Source organism: Porcisia hertigi, chromosome 26 (genome assembly GCF_017918235.1).
Source record: "Porcisia hertigi strain C119 chromosome 26, whole genome shotgun sequence".
Lineage (NCBI taxonomy): Eukaryota > Euglenozoa > Kinetoplastea > Trypanosomatida > Trypanosomatidae > Porcisia > Porcisia hertigi.
Window position 1 is genome coordinate 239,998 of NC_090585.1, and position 16,548 is coordinate 256,545.

The window sequence follows — 16,548 nt, forward strand, 5'->3', positions numbered from 1 at the left end:
GTACATCCTCTAGTCGCGCGACACCGTTAACGGTAGAGTACCCAAGAGCACGTTAGTGAATGGATAAGCACTCAAAAACACCGCGTTTTTTTTTTAATCACAATAAACTGCCCAGAATGCAAGCATGCATGCCTGAGGGTAGGAATGGGAGGGGGGGGGAGGGGCACATGCGCACGTGATTGAGGCAAGTACGGTGCTGGTGTGCTTGGCAACCCTAGAGGGCGTCTGGAGCTGCACCGCCGCGGGCTGAGTTGCGCTCAATCTCATTTGCCGTATGAAGCACCTGCTGCAGGAAAGAGAGGGCCTCCGTCATCGGGGCGATGTTCTCCTCAAGGCTACTGTTGGGACGTAGCTTCCAGTGAATCGTCGACCCGCGCGAGCGAAAGAATGTCAACTTCGATGTCGGCTTCAGCACCTCCTCCATTTCATCCGGGGTTAAATGTAATGCGTCACGTGCGCCACCGGTACGACCGGTAGCCCGGCGCATCGCCGTGAGGCTTCGCATAAAGTTGTTGTTGCTAGGGTTCTGCATCGCCGCAACCTTGACAGGGCCGTAGGTCGAAACCTTCTCCTTTAGTTGACGTGCCGCCGCGAAGTTCTCTATGAAGAGCGACGTTGTGTTATCCACGAGAAGGTCTGTCCCCTCTGGCTTCACGCGGGACGTGTGTTCGACGACGATGCTCTCCACATTGAGATCTTCAGCGGCGTAGTCCACTTCGCAGACGTTCGTCAGATCCATGCGCTCGTACATGGCTGTGGAGCCGTGGAGGAGGTAGTTGTGCTCTGCCAAGGAAAGCTCTTCCAGAATTGCCTTGGCGAGGGGCGCGGCGGGGTTGTCGCCCTGCTGCTTCCAGCGGCGGTAGGCCCGGAGCTCAACCTCGAAGGGGTACGCGACAGTTTTGTTACGCGCCAGGTCATCCTCGTCGTCGTCGATAGGCACCTTGAGAGAGGTTTTCGCCTCTTCCTCTATCGCCCGCGCCGCCTCCGCACTTGCCTCATCCAATGCATCATTCTGCTTCGGAGCTGGCGTCCTTGATTTTTGGAATGCATCGTCGAGATCCATTCCAATGCCGACAGGGGCCGGCCCCATTCGAGCCTCGGTTGCCACCGACACTGGCGGTCGGGGAAGTGCTGGAGCCGCATCCGCAGGCAAAGACGCCAACGCTGCACTCGACGCCGGGGCTGCTGGAGCACTAGCACTGCTGCTGGACACTCCGACAGCGCCAGCACTGCCGCTACCTCTTCCCTCCGTCTCCGCAGTGTGTCCTTCGTTCTTGCGTCGCACAAATGTTTCGTCAAGGGAAAAGACGGACCAGTTGAAGGTGACGCCGATATTTTCGACATCGAGCAGGCAAAACTGGTCCACATCGCTGTCCCACACCGCACGAGCAATGGAGCGGCTCTGGCGCTCATTCGAGAAGAAGTTGATCTTCACTGTCGTCGAACTGGCCGGGAAGTGTAGCGAGCCGCTCTCCATGTCGACCGCCCGTGACACACAGGCAGGGCAGTCCTTGATAAAATAGAGCTGCATTGACTCCGTGTTCATGCGCTCGACAAACTCTCCAAAAGTGGCATGCTTCAGCGGGGTGGAGTAGGAGCCCTGACGGGCGAGGCAGCAGTAGGCAGCACCGAGGTTAATTTTGACCGACACGTTCTGCGTGCGGACATCCTCGAGGCTGAACAGGAAGCGGAACTCTCGCAAGAAATAGTCGCGCAGCGAGGCAAAACGCTTCGCCGTCAAGACTGGGCTGTTTGCGAGGCTTGTCTCATACATGACGCTGGTCCCTGCCCCCGCTTGCTGCACCGTCAGCGGCACTACCTCGTCGTCGTTGTCCAGGTAGTGATCCACGTCCTCACCTTCCGCATCGGCGCCCTTCGAGTGGCGGTCGGGATTGCCAGCATTGCGTTTCTCTGCTCTGACAGGACCTTTGGCGGGGATCGTACGAGGGGCTGGAGCAGCGGGGTCCGCGTGTGTTGCAGCGGTCGGTACGCTACCAACACCACCGCCTCCACCCACCTTAGCATGTGTGCCCAGACCATCGTCGGACAACGCCAGTGCTGGTGCAGGGGGGGAGGGGGTTTTGCTCTCGAGAGGGAAAGCGGTGGCCTCCTTCGTCTTCACCACTTCATCCTCATCAGCAGCATCGCTGTCACTCCCTGGAATCGGCACAGCCATGGCAGCGCGTTCCATAGAGGCGACTGTCTCCGCCAGTGCCGCCGACTTCCGCCGTCGCGCTTCCTGGCGTGCTTCGTCGCCTTCGCCTTCGCAGGAAGAGCAAGACGAAGAGGATGGGAGGACCTCCTCCACATCGAAGCCGGCCGCCGCGTGCGTTTGATTCTGAAAGGCGCGCTCTTCGGCCGTCTGCGTGGCGTCAATTGCCTGCGCAGACGGAGTGTAGCCGGTGGGCGTGCTCGAAACAGCTGCAGCTGCAGTAGAGATCGTGTCGTGGCCCTGCGCCTCCGCCGCCGACGTTGCACGCCCTCCCTTGTCCGTTTCGTCTGTCACAGACGCAACGGCCGCGGCAGCAGCATCCTCGCGGTCTCTATCCATGTCATCAGCGTCGTAGAGGGCACCGTTCGAGCCCCTGTCCACCGCCTCCTGGTCCAGCTCACGCTGCTGTCCCTCCTCCTGCTCCTCGTCGCTATCTGAGAGTTTTTCCTCTGATTCGTTGGCGCCGTCCTCGTCATCGTCGAGCAGCCCGTGTGCCTCGCGCCATTGGAGCGTACCACGCCGCGGTTTACCGATCGACAAGTTTACTAGGCGGATCAACTTGTTCTGCAACTTGAAGGGTTTGGCACCTTTGTGGCCAAATAGCTTCAGCGTGACCTGGCGCGTGGTGTTTTGCAAATCACCAATGATGACGCAGTAGCGCCGCCGCTTCTCACCACGGAAGAGCAACTGACGCGCTGTGTCGGTGGCGTTGTTCTCGAAGACGCCAAAGTGCGTGCGCGGCGCGGCTGCACGAGCTTCCGCTGCGGCAATAAGTCGAGCGGTCACGGACATTGGACTTCCAGCGCTCGCGGCGGCGGCGGCGGCAGCAGCAGCAGCGGCGGCAACGCTGCTTGCCGCCTGACCCGGTATCATGTTGAGAGGGATATCCTTGCCTTTTTTCAGATGCGCGAACTGCGCTGCAATCTCCTCCTCCTCTGTCGCCGGCTTGGTGGCCCTCGATCCCAGCATCGACGAAGGCAACACAACATGTGTCGTAGCAGCGGTAAAGGCGGTACTTGCCTCTTCGGCACGCCCAAGTGCAGCGGCGGCGTTGGCCGACGCTGCCGTCGCCCCCAACGCGTACTGCCGCTCCATCTCCTCCGTGCGAAGCTGGTGCTTGAAAGTGCCACGGCCTCGACGCACGACGGGCGCCGGTGCCTTCACCGCAGTCGTCGTTTGCTGAGGCGCGATCAAAACCGCTGTCGAGGCTGGTGGCAACGCTGTAAGAGCTGTCTCACTAGCGCTTCCCGCCCCGGTCGGCGCTGCGGTGGAAGAGGTGAGTTGGGGCATATTGGTAACGAGACCACTGCGTTCGTGCAATCGGTGCGGATTAGGCGGAGGGGAAGGGGGAAAAGAGCTTTCCTAATATTTTGCTTTGCTATAAGAATGCTTTAACGTACACCTGGGGTTGTTGCTACAAGGAGGATGCGCACTCTTCGGTTGTGTTGCATGAAACTCATGGACAACAAATAGAAAATCAAAAAAATGTTCCAAAGGGTGGTGTTGGTGGTGGGGGGGGGGGTATGGAAGCGCAGTGGTGGGGGAGACAAGGGAGTATAGATGTGTGTGTGTATATTAGCAAGAGCTGCGCCCCACACTCATAAAAAAACGAGGATGAAGGGGATCCGACATCAGGCGGTGGGGGACACGCATGATGAGCCCCATCCCCGTCGTGGACACAACGATGCGCGCACATATGTGACTGCCTATTTTTTCTGACTCGTTTCGTTGCCGTAACGCTTGTTTTTATTGGAGTTTTCTTTCCTAGTCTACGCGGCGGCCATACTTATCCACGCGGTACGTTGTAGGCCCGACGTTGCGCATCTTCAGCTTGTTGGACTTCATGTACGTCCCGCTCCGCCCCGTCTTGTGGCACGAGTCCTCCATCCTCTTGAGTGCGTGCACCCAGTCTTTTTCGGACGGGTGTTTCACTGTTTTGGATATGGTGCCCGATTTGTTCGCCGTCGGTGGTGAGAGAGTCAGGCTGGCCTCCCTGTCGTTCGCGACAATGCTGGTGAAGTGGTGATAAATATGTCTCTCCTCCGCGTACGACTTCACTGCGTTGCTCATCTCACGCAACTTATGAATAGCCGCCTCTGGGCTCTGAAAGTCGCGTATAGTGAGTTTGACGGGGTGCCCTTTGCCGATATCCTGGACGATTTTCTTACTTCGCCAGCCAATGAAGTGTGCGTCAACGGCATCTCGGAAGGCGTGATCGACCAGCTCCTTCGTTTTCCCGATGTACTGGCGCGGACGGTCGGCATGGCCTTCTCCGCTGCCGCTGCCGTGCAGCTGATGCTCCCCCTGCTTTTGGCCCTCCACCGCAGCATCCGTCGCTGGTGTGCCGGTCAACCCAGCGACAAGGTCCATCTCGGGTTGCACCAGCTTCCAGACCCATGGCTGTTCTCGGCGGATGCGACAGAAGGCGAGGTCGTCCCCTCGAGAACCCATTTGAACCAGATTCATCTTGCGCAGCTGTGCCTGCTCCAGCGCGTCCTTGATGCCCATCGGGCTAAGGTGCACGCGCTCCTCAACGCCGGTGTCGGGATTCTCGATGTGTGTGATCTGCACTTCGGCATGAAGGATGAGCGTGTCGACAGGGTGCTGCTTTAGGTAGCTGCGAATCTTCGCGAGCGCATCTGCGGGTGCGTTCGGTGGTGCTACCTCCTCCACAATCGACTCGAAGCTTTTCTTCGCAGTTTCCACAGCTGCATCGTGCCGCACGCCGGCCATGGGGTCGAACTCAAAGGCGAAAGGGTCCTCCCCGTCTCCTCCTGTACGCACTTCGGGTGCCAGACGCCTTGCAGAGGCCGATAAGCACCGGCAGCTCGCCCGTAGTGGGACGTGGGCGTAGACACGATTGCTGCTGCTACGGTATACCACACCACGGAGAGAGAGGCTACCGCCGCGCACGAGGGTGGACAATGGGTAGTACTGAGGTGCTGGAGCTGTGCGGCTGCCGCTCGTACCGCAGGCAGCCACGTGCCGCACTGCACCAACGGCAGAAAGAAGAGGCAAGGAGGCGCCGCGCATCTGATGTTGTGCAGTTTAGCGCTTCAGGAGTCAAGTGTGGGAGGGGAGCGCCACCATGAAGCAAAAAATGTAAAGCGGAAAGTACGCGGGCGGTGTAGAACCAAAAGTGAGTGCTAAAAGATCGTTACCCTCCCCCTCCCCCTGGAAAGCCGCATACCGTCTAAAGCTTCCACTACTCTCGGTTCGTTCCGTTCTGATCGCAATTGTTATAACGATTGTGCTGCGGATGATGAGCTGATGTGAAAGGGCCTACTTACCCCTCTCCCCCCTACACCCTCTCTCTCGCCCGTATATATATATATATATATATTTACACACACACACACACACAGAGGGGCGCGGTGTATTCTTGAGTTGTCGAGTGTGCTGATCTCTGATGAGATGTGGTGTCGGAGCTTCCGATGCGTTCCTCTCTTGCGTGAACACACAAATGCAGAGAGTGAGCGAAAAGATTGTGAGTTTGAGGAGGTGGGAAGGGAGGGAGGTTGGGTGCCAAAAGAGGGAGCCTGGATGAATGCAGCTGAGGAACGCAAGGAAGTGTTTGTGGAATGAGCAGCGGTGTGAACAAGGTGGTGTGTGTGTGTGGGGGGGGGGGGTCCTTTCACTCTTCTGTCGCCGTGATTCCTCCACCGCACACACACACACACAATAGTGCCTCGACAGGCACGTTATCCATCCCAATTTTTGCCATGTCGCACCCCTTTCCGCTTCTTTTTAAGATGCGGGGGAGGGGGGGGGGTTGCGCATACGCGCGCTGCTTATGTGGTGATGTTCGCATCCCCATCGTTGTTCTTCCTTTTCTTCAACTCTGTGTGTGTGTGTGTGTATGTGCGTGTCCGCGTGCGCGCAGGTACCGCAGACATGAAACCCTCAACATCAATCATAACACACAAACGACACTGTAACGATTATGCACACGGTGACGCACCCTCCCCCCCCCCCCGCCCCGAGCCTTCACCACCTACTACCACACCATCGCGTGCGCTCAGCCAACGGGAGGTGGAGCAGAAAAGAGCAGAAACTACCAGACGAAGAAAAGAAAGCAACCCCGCCCCTTCGTAGAGACAAGCACACATGCATATCTATGTATGCCCGCGGATCATGCCCGTCACAGAACCTGGAACTGCATGCTGACACCGTAGTGATCCGATGGAAACAGATACGCTGGTGCCTCTTGATTGCCATTTTCGACATTGACGCTCCGCGTTCCCACCAGGTGAGCTTCCACCGGCTTCAGCACGCCGTGGGTGTGACTGGAGAGGGTGGCAGTGCCTGTCCGGAGAAACAGTTTGTCGGAGCGGCCAAAGAAGATCTCTTCAATTTTCAGCTTGCAGAACGTGTTTGACTCGTCCATGGTTTTGCCGTAGTCATTTGGGTGAATGATCGGCCAGCACTCGACGTACCGCGTTTCCGGCGGCATGAGGAACTCATTGCTAGGCCAGTCGTTGAAGTCGCCCATGACAAGCGTGTCCCCATGCAGCTGCCGCGTCAACGCGTGACGCAGAGCTTGATCTTGGCCCGTGCGGGCCACCTCGTTCGCCTTTACAAAAGGTGCGAGCAAGTGCACAGAGCACACGTTCACGACGCGCGGAAAGACTGCATGCTTGCTCTTGCCCTCCCTTCTCGCTGAGCTGTCAGTCTTGGTGAGACCGACATCGCTCTGGGCGGCGGCGGTGGCGGTACTCAAATCTAGTGTGGCCACCGGCATGAGCGAGACGTGGCCTGACCACGCTGGCACGTTCAAGTGTTTGAGCTGCTGCAGCGGCCACCGTCCGCCGCGGCGCACAAGGAGAAGAACGCCCCACGGATCTAAAATGGGGCTCTGGGGGCTGCAGGACATGATGTACCGCTCCCGGCACCATGGCTGCGCCGCGAGGTATTCGGCAAACGGCCGCTCCACCTCCTGCATCCCCACCACGTCCGCGTTCTCGGCGTCGATAAGCTTTGCCAGCACTGGATATCGCTGCGCGCTGCACCAGTCGATGCCCGGCATGCCGAGTGGAGTAGGTTGGTTGCTGTACCGATCGAACATGACATTCCAGGTGAGCACCTTCAGCGTCGGCGCCTCGGTCGCATCCGTGGATGCGACAGTCACGGCCGCCAAGGAGGACGACGACGATTCCCCGCACACACGCACATGCTCTTGCTGTGCGTGGAGTTGCTCCGGCGAGGTGAGAAGAGCGGAGCTGCGGAACTGCGAAGACCACGCCTGTAATTCTGTGTCGAAGACTACCACCCCCTCGTTCGACTCCTGCTGCTCCATGCCTATTCCAGCCAGGAGGCCGCGGGCGTGGCGGATGCCCCGCCGCTTTGCAACCACACCCAAGTCCACGTATCGCATTGACCACGTTTTGCTCTTTTCGGCTTGACTCCAATGATAGGATGGTGCCAGGCACAGCGAGGGGTGAGGCCGATCAGCTGCCGCGTGCGCAAAGAAGTGCTGGAGTGAGCTCCGAAGTTCTTGGAGGTCCGCCTGCGCTGACGTGAGTGTCCGCGGAAGCTCGGAGCGCAGTGCTGGCGAGGCCCCTGGCACGTAATCGAGTAGTAGAGGGTCGAGGAGACCTGTATTCGGAGTGCTGAGGATACTGTACTCGGCTGCGGTCAGCGGCTGCGCGGGAGACCAGAAAGGGTAGTACGGGGGCCTGTCTGGCGCAACGGCGCCCAAAGGTCCTGCGGCGCTGTCGCTTCGTAGGTCGGCGTTCGCTGGTTTAGTTCCAGCGCTGGCTGCCGACGGCGGTGCGCTGGCGTCCGTCGCGTCGGGTGGGGTGCAGTTCGAGGTGGTGTAACGTAACTCGACGCCTGCGTCACTTCCAAGAGCGTAGCGTCCTCCACGTTCGAGACAGCGCAGCAGGAAGCGAGACCAATCACCAACATTGACAACACTAGCGCGAACATCCGCGGCGCCGCTGCGGACGTGGCTGCCCATCCTCACCTCCGCCTCGATGTACGCCGGCACGCGCGACCTGCCAAGAATTTCCCCATGGCAGAAGAGATGATGGGAGTTGAGCAAGTGACTGAGATAGCTGGCGTACACCACGTCGGCGACGTTGGCGTCAGGCACTGACACCTTGGATGCAAGGCCACCTAGCGTGCGAGAGAAATCAGAGAAGACCGGCAGCGGCGTCGCGCATGGATCACCGCTCACCACCGGCGCGACGCGCACCGCCATCGACTGGATCGCTGCGGGCGTGTCCTTTTCTGCCACAAACAGAAGGTAGAGAGCCTGCATGTCAAGCTCTAGACGTCCACCCGGCTGCTCACGGACGAGCTGGAAATTCGGCGCTCCAGTAGCCGCATCGGAGGCTGCAGCAGCCTCGCGACGTCGAGCGTGATATGCTGACATGAGAACCCCCAAATTGGAGCCGGACACCGGCGAGAGTTCTGTTGCGGAGCAGCCGTGGCACAGCAGATACAAGAGCAGTGCGTCTGTCCGGGCTGCCGTGACGATTCGCGTATCAGCGGTCAGTATGTCTTCGCCAAAATCAAGCCACTCCAGGGTGTCGTTCAGTTTCACATGGCGCAAGTCGGATGACCCGTGCAAGATGCTCGTACCCCGGAAGTACGGCGTGAGGGCGAGGATGTTCATCCACAGTTCCCCTGCGCCGATGAAGCAAATAGACTTGGTCGTGTGCCGCGCCCCGTCGCGGCATGCCAAGTCGAGAGCCCATGCCGTTACCTTTCGCTCCGCTGGGCCCTCCACGTTGACGCCGGAGACGACCACTTCGCCAGGAATCAGTCCGCGCCCCAACGGTAACGCCTTGACTATGCGATCCTCCACTGCGCGCATCAACAGTCCACCAGGGAGACGTTGTGTTTGCGCGTCTAGTCGCCGTGTCGACAGCGTGGTACGGAGCCTATACGCCTTTGCTAAGGTGTCCGGGCCGTCAAAGGCCAGGAGAAGAGAGTGCCGGCACACCACGCGGCGCAGAATCTGCATGATGGAGTTAAGTACATGCCGTGAAGCCTCCTTATGACGTCGCTGCTCTGGTGACAGGCTCTTCGTGATGCGCATAGCGCCACCAACAAAGGAGTTCACGTCGATCGCGACGTAGTCATACTCAACTGGTTTCTTGGTGATGAGAAGATGATAGACATCAGCCAACCGCTTCCCGTCACGGAGAGAGGCAAGGCGGCATGCGCTGCGCGACAAAAAGCCTCGCATGGAGGAAAAAGGGGGATCGAGGCAGAGTCGAGAGAGGATGAAGAGCAGGGGCAATTTTTGTATGCGTGCGTATGTGTGCGATGGGATGCGTGACACGACGCACGTGGCACGATCTGAGCTTTGGCAAGGAGACAGGGCGTGCAGGAAGGGGGGGGGGGTAGACAGTGATGTGAGCGCCAGGCGAGTTGTGCGGGGGGAGGGGGGGAGGGAAGGAGGGCAGGGAGACGCCTGAGCGACTACACAGCGTCTGGCATATCCCTTCCACAGTTTCGTGCCCCCTTATTATGTTTTCCTGTCTCCCTTTGCCTAATGTGTTTGTCAGTAAACAAAAACCGAAGAGGCGAGCACACACACACACACACACAGACCTTTCCTGTCCATCATCGAGACGGGAGAGTGCACCAGCGTGTAGGGGTTTTACAACGGCAAGGACGAAATACAATCTCACGACCGACTAGTGTGAGCGCAAAGCAAGAAGGGAGTGAGGTGGTGCGCGCCCTTGAAACTTGCATCCAGCCTTCCATTTTATGACTGAGATGTGTGCTTACGTGCGCAGAGACCACCCAGTGGTGCTGCCCAAAAAAACTTGCAGTCTTAGCGCCCCACTCCTGTCCTATGAAGAGTGCAAGCCACCGTGTTTGATACGCCTGTATATATGTGTGTGTGTGTGTGTACGTGTGCCTGGTAATGTGCTCCTGCACCTGCACATGCTTGTCTGTGTGTATTTGATATCAGCCGATGGAAAAAAAAAGAGTACTCAACTAGCCAGGATCCTGCATGCTGGTGAGAGTTAACGCGGCTCCTGTGCGCCTCATTGTGGGTGGGTGGGTGTCACCCCTTGTGATTTTTTCCATCAGAAGTGCACACAGTACTCAGCGTTTGGAATACACACAGACTGTCCAACGCGCAGCTCGACCACCTCCGCCCGTCTTCTTCCTCACTCTCTGTTTGTTTCCCACTGACTGCCCAGTCTTTCTCGGCTCATTTTTCCCTTGGTTTTTAATGGTGCTGCTCGGCGTCACACAGAGGGTGGCCTTATTCTTGTGTCACCGCACCGTCGTCAACGTCTGTCCCACGCGTAGCTGACCCTTGACGCTCCTCCTCTGCCAGTGATGCGTCAGGCGTATCCACAGTAGGCTCGGGACCGTCATCCCCCCTTGTCGTGTGTGCCTCCCTGTCACTCTCTGCACCACCAACTGCGTCACCGCCCGCCGATACCTTCTGAGTGAGCGGCTTCGAAGCCTTTTTGCCTGCACCACCGTCTGCAGCGGCTGAGTTCTTCAACAGGTCGAACAGGGTGCGTTCGCTTGTATACTGCACCAAGAACCGCGAAAGTCGCTTGCCGGCAACACTGGTGGCCAGTTGCGTCACTTCCAGAGGGTGCACCATCGTTGGCGTCGGCAGTGGTGCAGCAGTGGTCAGCGTGGGACTACCAGCGGTGTTGCGAAGCCCGTTTTTGCAGGCTTCCCTGTCAGCATTGTCGTCGCCCCCCTGCGCGCGTGCACCATCGGTCTCATCTTCGCCTCCGTCGCCATTGTCGTCGTCTGATTGCTTACCCTCTTCGCCGCCGCCGGCGCCTCCATTGGCAACCCCACTTCGCCCTCTCTGCCGGCGATTTGGTCCGGCCGCTGCAACGCGCTTTGCCGGTACGAGTGGGAGCGGTACTGCAGCCACCGCTGCCGGCAGTATTGGACCATCTCCGTACTGCTCCTTCCAGCTCTCTTGCAGAAGTTGGGCAGCTTTGTGGTGTTCGCGGATGGTGAGAGGAGGGCGCAGCGGGGGGTACTTGTATTCTTGCTCTTCCTCTGGAGCAGGCGGTGCCTCTACCACTACTATGGTGGTAGAAGAGTCGATTCCGGTATCAGCCTTGATGGCTTCGTTGTCTGCTACCTGCGGTTCTGAAGACGGCGCGGCGGCAACGGCCCCGCCCGTCGTCTTGCGTATGCGGCGAACGCGAGCAGGCTTCTCCGCCGTACCGTCGGCAGGCACATCGACACCGTCTTCAAGCACCTGTTTAGCCTCGTTCCCAGCTCGCAGACGCTTCCGGCGGGGCTTCTTAGTTGTTTCTGCTCTTTTCTCTGAATCAGCAGCACTGCCGCTGCCGTCTTGCGTTGAGATCACTGCCACCTCCGTCACCTCGGCACTGGCATCAGCTGCTTCTTGAATCTCCGGAAGCCGCTTTGACACGAGTCGCCGAGGCTTTCGGGCTACACCGGGCAGGTGAACCTCCCCTCGCTGGCGGTTTTCGCGCTGTGCCGTCCCAGTGTGCGCTTGACCTGTCACCGGGCAGAATGAAGTCGAGAGCCCGCATGTGGTACACGGCGGAGGCAGATGCGGATGCCCAGTCGCGGCGCAAAATGCGGTACCGCTCAAACCGCAGCGGGGGCACGGAGCAACAGGGGCCACCGATGACAACGCAATCTTTGGATTTACGGTTTTGCTGGATGTGCGCCGCCTCTTTACGGGGGCAACAGTCGTGCTCGCCGCCGTATCTCCGGACACTGCGGCCGTAGACTCTGTCGTGATGGCGGCGGCGGCCTTGCCGGCACCCTTCTGCTTGCGGGGTTGCGGCTTCTTTGCTGGAGCTTTTGCCGCACCATCTTTGGTGGGAGGGTGGTCGGCGGGGGATAGGACGACCAGACTAGCTGTGGAGGCTGCCTGCGATGCATCCTTGTCCAGCGAGGCCCGACAGCTGGGAGTGCGTTGTCTCTTGCTAGAACGTGTACTGTTAGGCTTCTCGGCGAACGCCTTTGGGGAGACTTTAGGCATTGGCGATACAGTGCGACCGCGCTTTGTCTTCGACTGGGACTGGGACTGGGACTGAGGATCAGGAGAGGAAAGAAGACTCGTGCTGCGTGCGTCCAATTCCTCCGCGACAGCGGTTACAACCAACGGCGCCTGGGCTGCAGCAGCAGAAGCCGCGGCGGCGGCAGCATCAAAAGCCCTTTGACCACCCGGCAACGTTACCAGCTCGTCGTGAACCTCCTTCAAGTGTAGACCGTACAGCCGAATTCCATTCACTTGCACCTTCGACTTGGAGTCGGTTGGCACTAACAGCTCCGCTTGTCGGTCAGGGAAGTCCTTGGCTGCGTCCTCGAACGCTTTGCGCCAGGCGGTTGTGGGGGACTTGGTGTCGTGGTATAGCTTCCATGCAGGATTGTCGCTGCGGGTGATAGTGAAGGTGGGTTGCTCCTGTACCCAGCGAATGGTTGCGGTGAAGTACAGCTCCTCCTTTGTCGTTGCCACTGATGCATCGGACGGCGCTTTGTAGATGAAAGCAGGTTTTGACCCTTGGGCGGCCGCCTTTGACGACGAGAAGACGAAGCGCTCAATCGTGTAGCCGTCGGGATAGATGATCGGCTTCCCTAACATAGTGCCATAGTGAGTCGAGCTTGGCACCACGGTGCCAATGGACACAATGCTCAGCATTTATCCCTTTCTCTGCCCAGTGCGCGGCACCACTCTTACAGGAGGTAAAAAAAAATTGTCTTGTGTGTCGCTTCAACCTCCTCCCTCTGGAGTTTGCCTCTTTCTTCCTCACTCGCTCTCTCGTTGCTGCCGCCTCTAGGAGGTGACAACACCCAGACAGAGTAAATCGGATATGATAGGCGAGCGGGTACGCGGCAACGTGGGCGTTTGCGTTTTATATGGCCTTCCCTCTCTCTAAATATATATATATATATATATTTGTGTGTGTGTGTGGAGGGGGGGGAAGGATATGCCTTTCTCTCTCTTCCTGCGCAGACGCTGGGAGAAAAAATGAAGAACGCGGCGACTTCGAAATCGACTTACACGACAAAAAGAACAGCAACCACTAAGCCTGTTGCACCTATCAAGTGTGCGTAAGGACAAGTGGCAGGGGGAAGGAAACGTGTTTGGTTATCCAGCGTATGGTTCCAATGATGCGAAGAGGGAAAGGAGAAGCAGCAGTGGTAACAGTGGCAGGGAACACAGGGAACCAAACGTGTCGACGCACGCGTGTGCGGGTGCTTGGGGGGGGGGGGAAGGGGGAGGGGGATGTACACGTTTTGCTACCGTACTGGTGTACTTGTGCGCTTGCGTGCCCCCTCTCTATGTGAGATTTAGCGGAGGCTTGCACAGCTCCAACCGCGGCACTTCGCGCTGTCAACATTACTATTTATGTTTTAATGTTTTTTTTTGAAAACGAAAATAAACACGGGAGTGAAAAACGAAAAAAAGAGGGAAGAACGTGAAAAGGGGGGGGGGCGGGGGAAAAAACATCAACAAAAGGAGGACAGGGTAGCCCTTGTCGCAACTTTTGAGGTGGAGAAGCGAGAGAGATGAGGCACACCGATGCGACACGCCGTAGACTTACACAAACCCACCTCCAAGAGTTACACTGAGAGTACAACCTCCTCCATACCCTGGCGCCAGGGCACTCCGACTGCGCGTGTCTTGATGGGTGTCCGTGTGCGCAACTGTAAAGGACTCGTGTCCCTTATCTTATATCGCACCTCAGCGTTGTCGCGCTTCTGTCGACGTGCCCCCTCCTTCCCATTCGCCTCACCTTCTCATGGATTTTCCTACGTGACTGACCAGTAGTCCTTCGAGGCTCACCCACAACGAGGGGCAAAATGCGTGCGCGGGTGCAGAACACTAGTGTCGAGTATCTGCATTCCTGGCACACACGCACGCACGCACAGCTACAAAAGTCGGTGTTTCCTGCGTGGTATGTAGGCATGACACCAAAAGCAGCGAAGAGAATTACACGTGATCTCCCTTTTTACCATTCCCTGGAGACTTCACGTGTGCACACCCCTCGGCAAATGCGTGGTTCACCGTACGTGCGAGGACATGGTCACATCAAAGCCACACACCCATGCACAGGCAGCCCCCACACATGCACAAGCTTACCGGTAGGACTTGGTGAAGCGCGTGCGGGCAGAGTGGCGGCCCCACTTCTTCGGCTCGCAGCGGCGGGGGTCGGCGATCAGCAGGAACTTGTCGTACGCCAAGAACTTGTCCTTCAGCGCAGCCTTCTCCACCTCGTTGTGATACTTCTGGAAGAACGCGACGAGACCCTTAGCGATCGCCTGGCGAGCGGCGTATGCCTGGGACACCTGACCACCACCGTGCGCCGTCACGTCGATGCGCAGGCGCGAGTAGTACTTGGAGCCCACCACGTTGATGGCCTCCATGATCTTCGCGCGCAGCGTATCGGGCAGAATCTGCTGCAGAGGCACACCGTTCACTTTGATGCTGCACTGAGCAGCCTTGGTGACCGTGGCCACGGCAATCGCCGTCTTCTTCTTGCCGAAGGTCTGCACCTGCTTCAGCGAGTAGTTCTTGTCAGCGGGCATGATGGGCCAAGAAAGAAGTGATCTGAAGCGCAAGTTAGATGAACACGTGTACGCACGCACGCGTGTATTCGTGCAATTGTGTTAAAATAAGGGGAGGACAGAGAGGTGAAAGACAGAGGCGATACAGGACGGTCCGCCTACCCACGGCAAAAGAAAAGAGGCATCCCAGCGTCATCAGAGGCATTGGAGGGAGGGGATGGGGTGGAGTCGTGAAGGGTGGCCGAGTGGGACTCCCCATTCCGGTCTCTCCACCAACGGCGGCCGTGGCAAAGGAAAGAGAGAAGCAGGTGACACGGAGAGGGGCAGAGGTGCGGAGCTGAATAGCTCGCGAGAAGGGCTTCAAAAAGCAAGAATAAGCTGTAACAGGGGAGTGCGGCCTTGCATCGATACCACGACTCTCCAATACAGCCTCTGCTGATCTGCCGCCCCCCCCTCCTGTGGCTCCTCCGATATCACCACCACCCACCCATCCTGATTTCACGACCAGAACCGCAGCCTCATTCCTCATCTACCGATGCGCCACCGCTGACGGTGCAGATACGGGCGCATAGAGTGTCGAAAGGGAGAGAGAGGGAAAGAGAGGGAGGCCACTTCTATATTGTCTTGCTTTTATTGGCGGTGTTCAAAAGATGGTGTGCAAAACACACACGAAAAAAAAATGAGGAAAAACACACAAAACATCGCGATGCGGGTGTGTGTGGTTGTGCACCGGGCCACACCACACCGCGCAAGGGGCGCCCAGTCGATTCTGGCCGAGGAGTTTAGAACGCATGCACGCACAGAAATGAAGGGGAGGGAGGGAGGGGACAGAGACAGAGCCATGATGATTCCCTCGATTAACACTCCCCTCCCTCCCTCTCTCCTCCTCTCCTCGAAACAACAGCACGTGAGAGCGACAAAGGGGAGGTGTCCAGACTTCACGTGTGCACATCCCTCGGCAAATGCGTGGTTCACCGTACGTGCGAGGACATGGTCACATCAAAGCCACACACCCATGCACAGGCAGCCCCCACACATGCACAAGCTTACCGGTAGGACTTGGTGAAGCGCGTGCGGGCAGAGTGGCGGCCCCACTTCTTCGGCTCGCAGCGGCGGGGGTCGGCGATCAGCAGGAACTTGTCGTACGCCAAGAACTTGTCCTTCAGCGCAGCCTTCTCCACCTCGTTGTGATACTTCTGGAAGAACGCGACGAGACCCTTAGCGATCGCCTGGCGAGCGGCGTATGCCTGGGACACCTGACCACCACCGTGCGCCGTCACGTCGATGCGCAGGCGCGAGTAGTACTTGGAGCCCACCACGTTGATGGCCTCCATGATCTTCGCGCGCAGCGTATCGGGCAGAATCTGCTGCAGAGGCACACCGTTCACTTTGATGCTGCACTGAGCAGCCTTGGTGACCGTGGCCACGGCAATCGCCGTCTTCTTCTTGCCGAAGGTCTGCACCTGCTTCAGCGAGTAGTTCTTGTCAGCGGGCATGATTGCGTACGTTCTTCTAGTCGAACTGGGGCGACTGCTCGGTGGGTGCACGCAAGAGTAAGCCCAAAATGGAATGAGTCAACAAAGTGCAGATGGTGTCGGCGGTGCCGGGGTGGTTTTGCGTGCACATGAGTTGACGCGTCGAATGCGTATGGGGGGGGGGGGGGATCAGAGATGATGAAGAGGAACACAGGGTCACCGCAGGGAGATACACAGAGAGAAGAAAGGAGAAGGAAAAAGGGCAGAGAATAGGGTCAAGGCCAGGGGCGAGAGAAGCATGCGGGTGTACAGGGTAACATATGGATGCAGTGCCTCGAAGCCCATAGCACAGAGTCTCGCGATACG

At 58.2% G+C, this 16,548-nt stretch overlaps 6 protein-coding genes across 6 annotated transcripts; all 6 read right to left on the minus strand.

Moving 5' to 3' along the window:
• Positions 1 to 214: 214 nt before the first annotated feature.
• JKF63_04109 (uncharacterized protein) lies at positions 215 to 3,502 on the minus strand (the record flags this gene model as incomplete). Its single annotated transcript, XM_067900102.1, has 1 exon — positions 215 to 3,502. One exon carries the CDS (start codon positions 3,500 to 3,502, stop codon positions 215 to 217), a length of 3,288 nt encoding a protein of 1,095 aa, XP_067756286.1.
• A 474-nt stretch (positions 3,503 to 3,976) lies between these two features.
• On the minus strand, positions 3,977 to 5,245 carry JKF63_04110 (uncharacterized protein; the record flags this gene model as incomplete). The annotated part of the gene is made up of 1 exon (XM_067900103.1): positions 3,977 to 5,245. One exon carries the CDS (start codon positions 5,243 to 5,245, stop codon positions 3,977 to 3,979), a length of 1,269 nt encoding a protein of 422 aa, XP_067756287.1.
• Positions 5,246 to 6,353: 1,108 nt separating this feature from the next.
• Positions 6,354 to 9,407, minus strand: JKF63_04111 (uncharacterized protein; the record flags this gene model as incomplete). Its single annotated transcript, XM_067900104.1, has 1 exon — positions 6,354 to 9,407. One exon carries the CDS (start codon positions 9,405 to 9,407, stop codon positions 6,354 to 6,356), a length of 3,054 nt encoding a protein of 1,017 aa, XP_067756288.1.
• Positions 9,408 to 10,442: 1,035 nt separating this feature from the next.
• Positions 10,443 to 12,836, minus strand: JKF63_04112 (uncharacterized protein; the record flags this gene model as incomplete). Its single annotated transcript, XM_067900105.1, has 1 exon — positions 10,443 to 12,836. One exon carries the CDS (start codon positions 12,834 to 12,836, stop codon positions 10,443 to 10,445), a length of 2,394 nt encoding a protein of 797 aa, XP_067756289.1.
• Positions 12,837 to 14,278: 1,442 nt separating this feature from the next.
• Positions 14,279 to 14,728, minus strand: JKF63_04113 (uncharacterized protein; the record flags this gene model as incomplete). The annotated part of the gene is made up of 1 exon (XM_067900106.1): positions 14,279 to 14,728. The coding sequence occupies one exon, from the start codon at positions 14,726 to 14,728 to the stop codon at positions 14,279 to 14,281; it is 450 nt and encodes a 149-aa protein (XP_067756290.1).
• Positions 14,729 to 15,753: 1,025 nt separating this feature from the next.
• On the minus strand, positions 15,754 to 16,203 carry JKF63_04114 (uncharacterized protein; the record flags this gene model as incomplete). Its single annotated transcript, XM_067900107.1, has 1 exon — positions 15,754 to 16,203. One exon carries the CDS (start codon positions 16,201 to 16,203, stop codon positions 15,754 to 15,756), a length of 450 nt encoding a protein of 149 aa, XP_067756291.1.
• Positions 16,204 to 16,548: the final 345 nt, after the last annotated feature.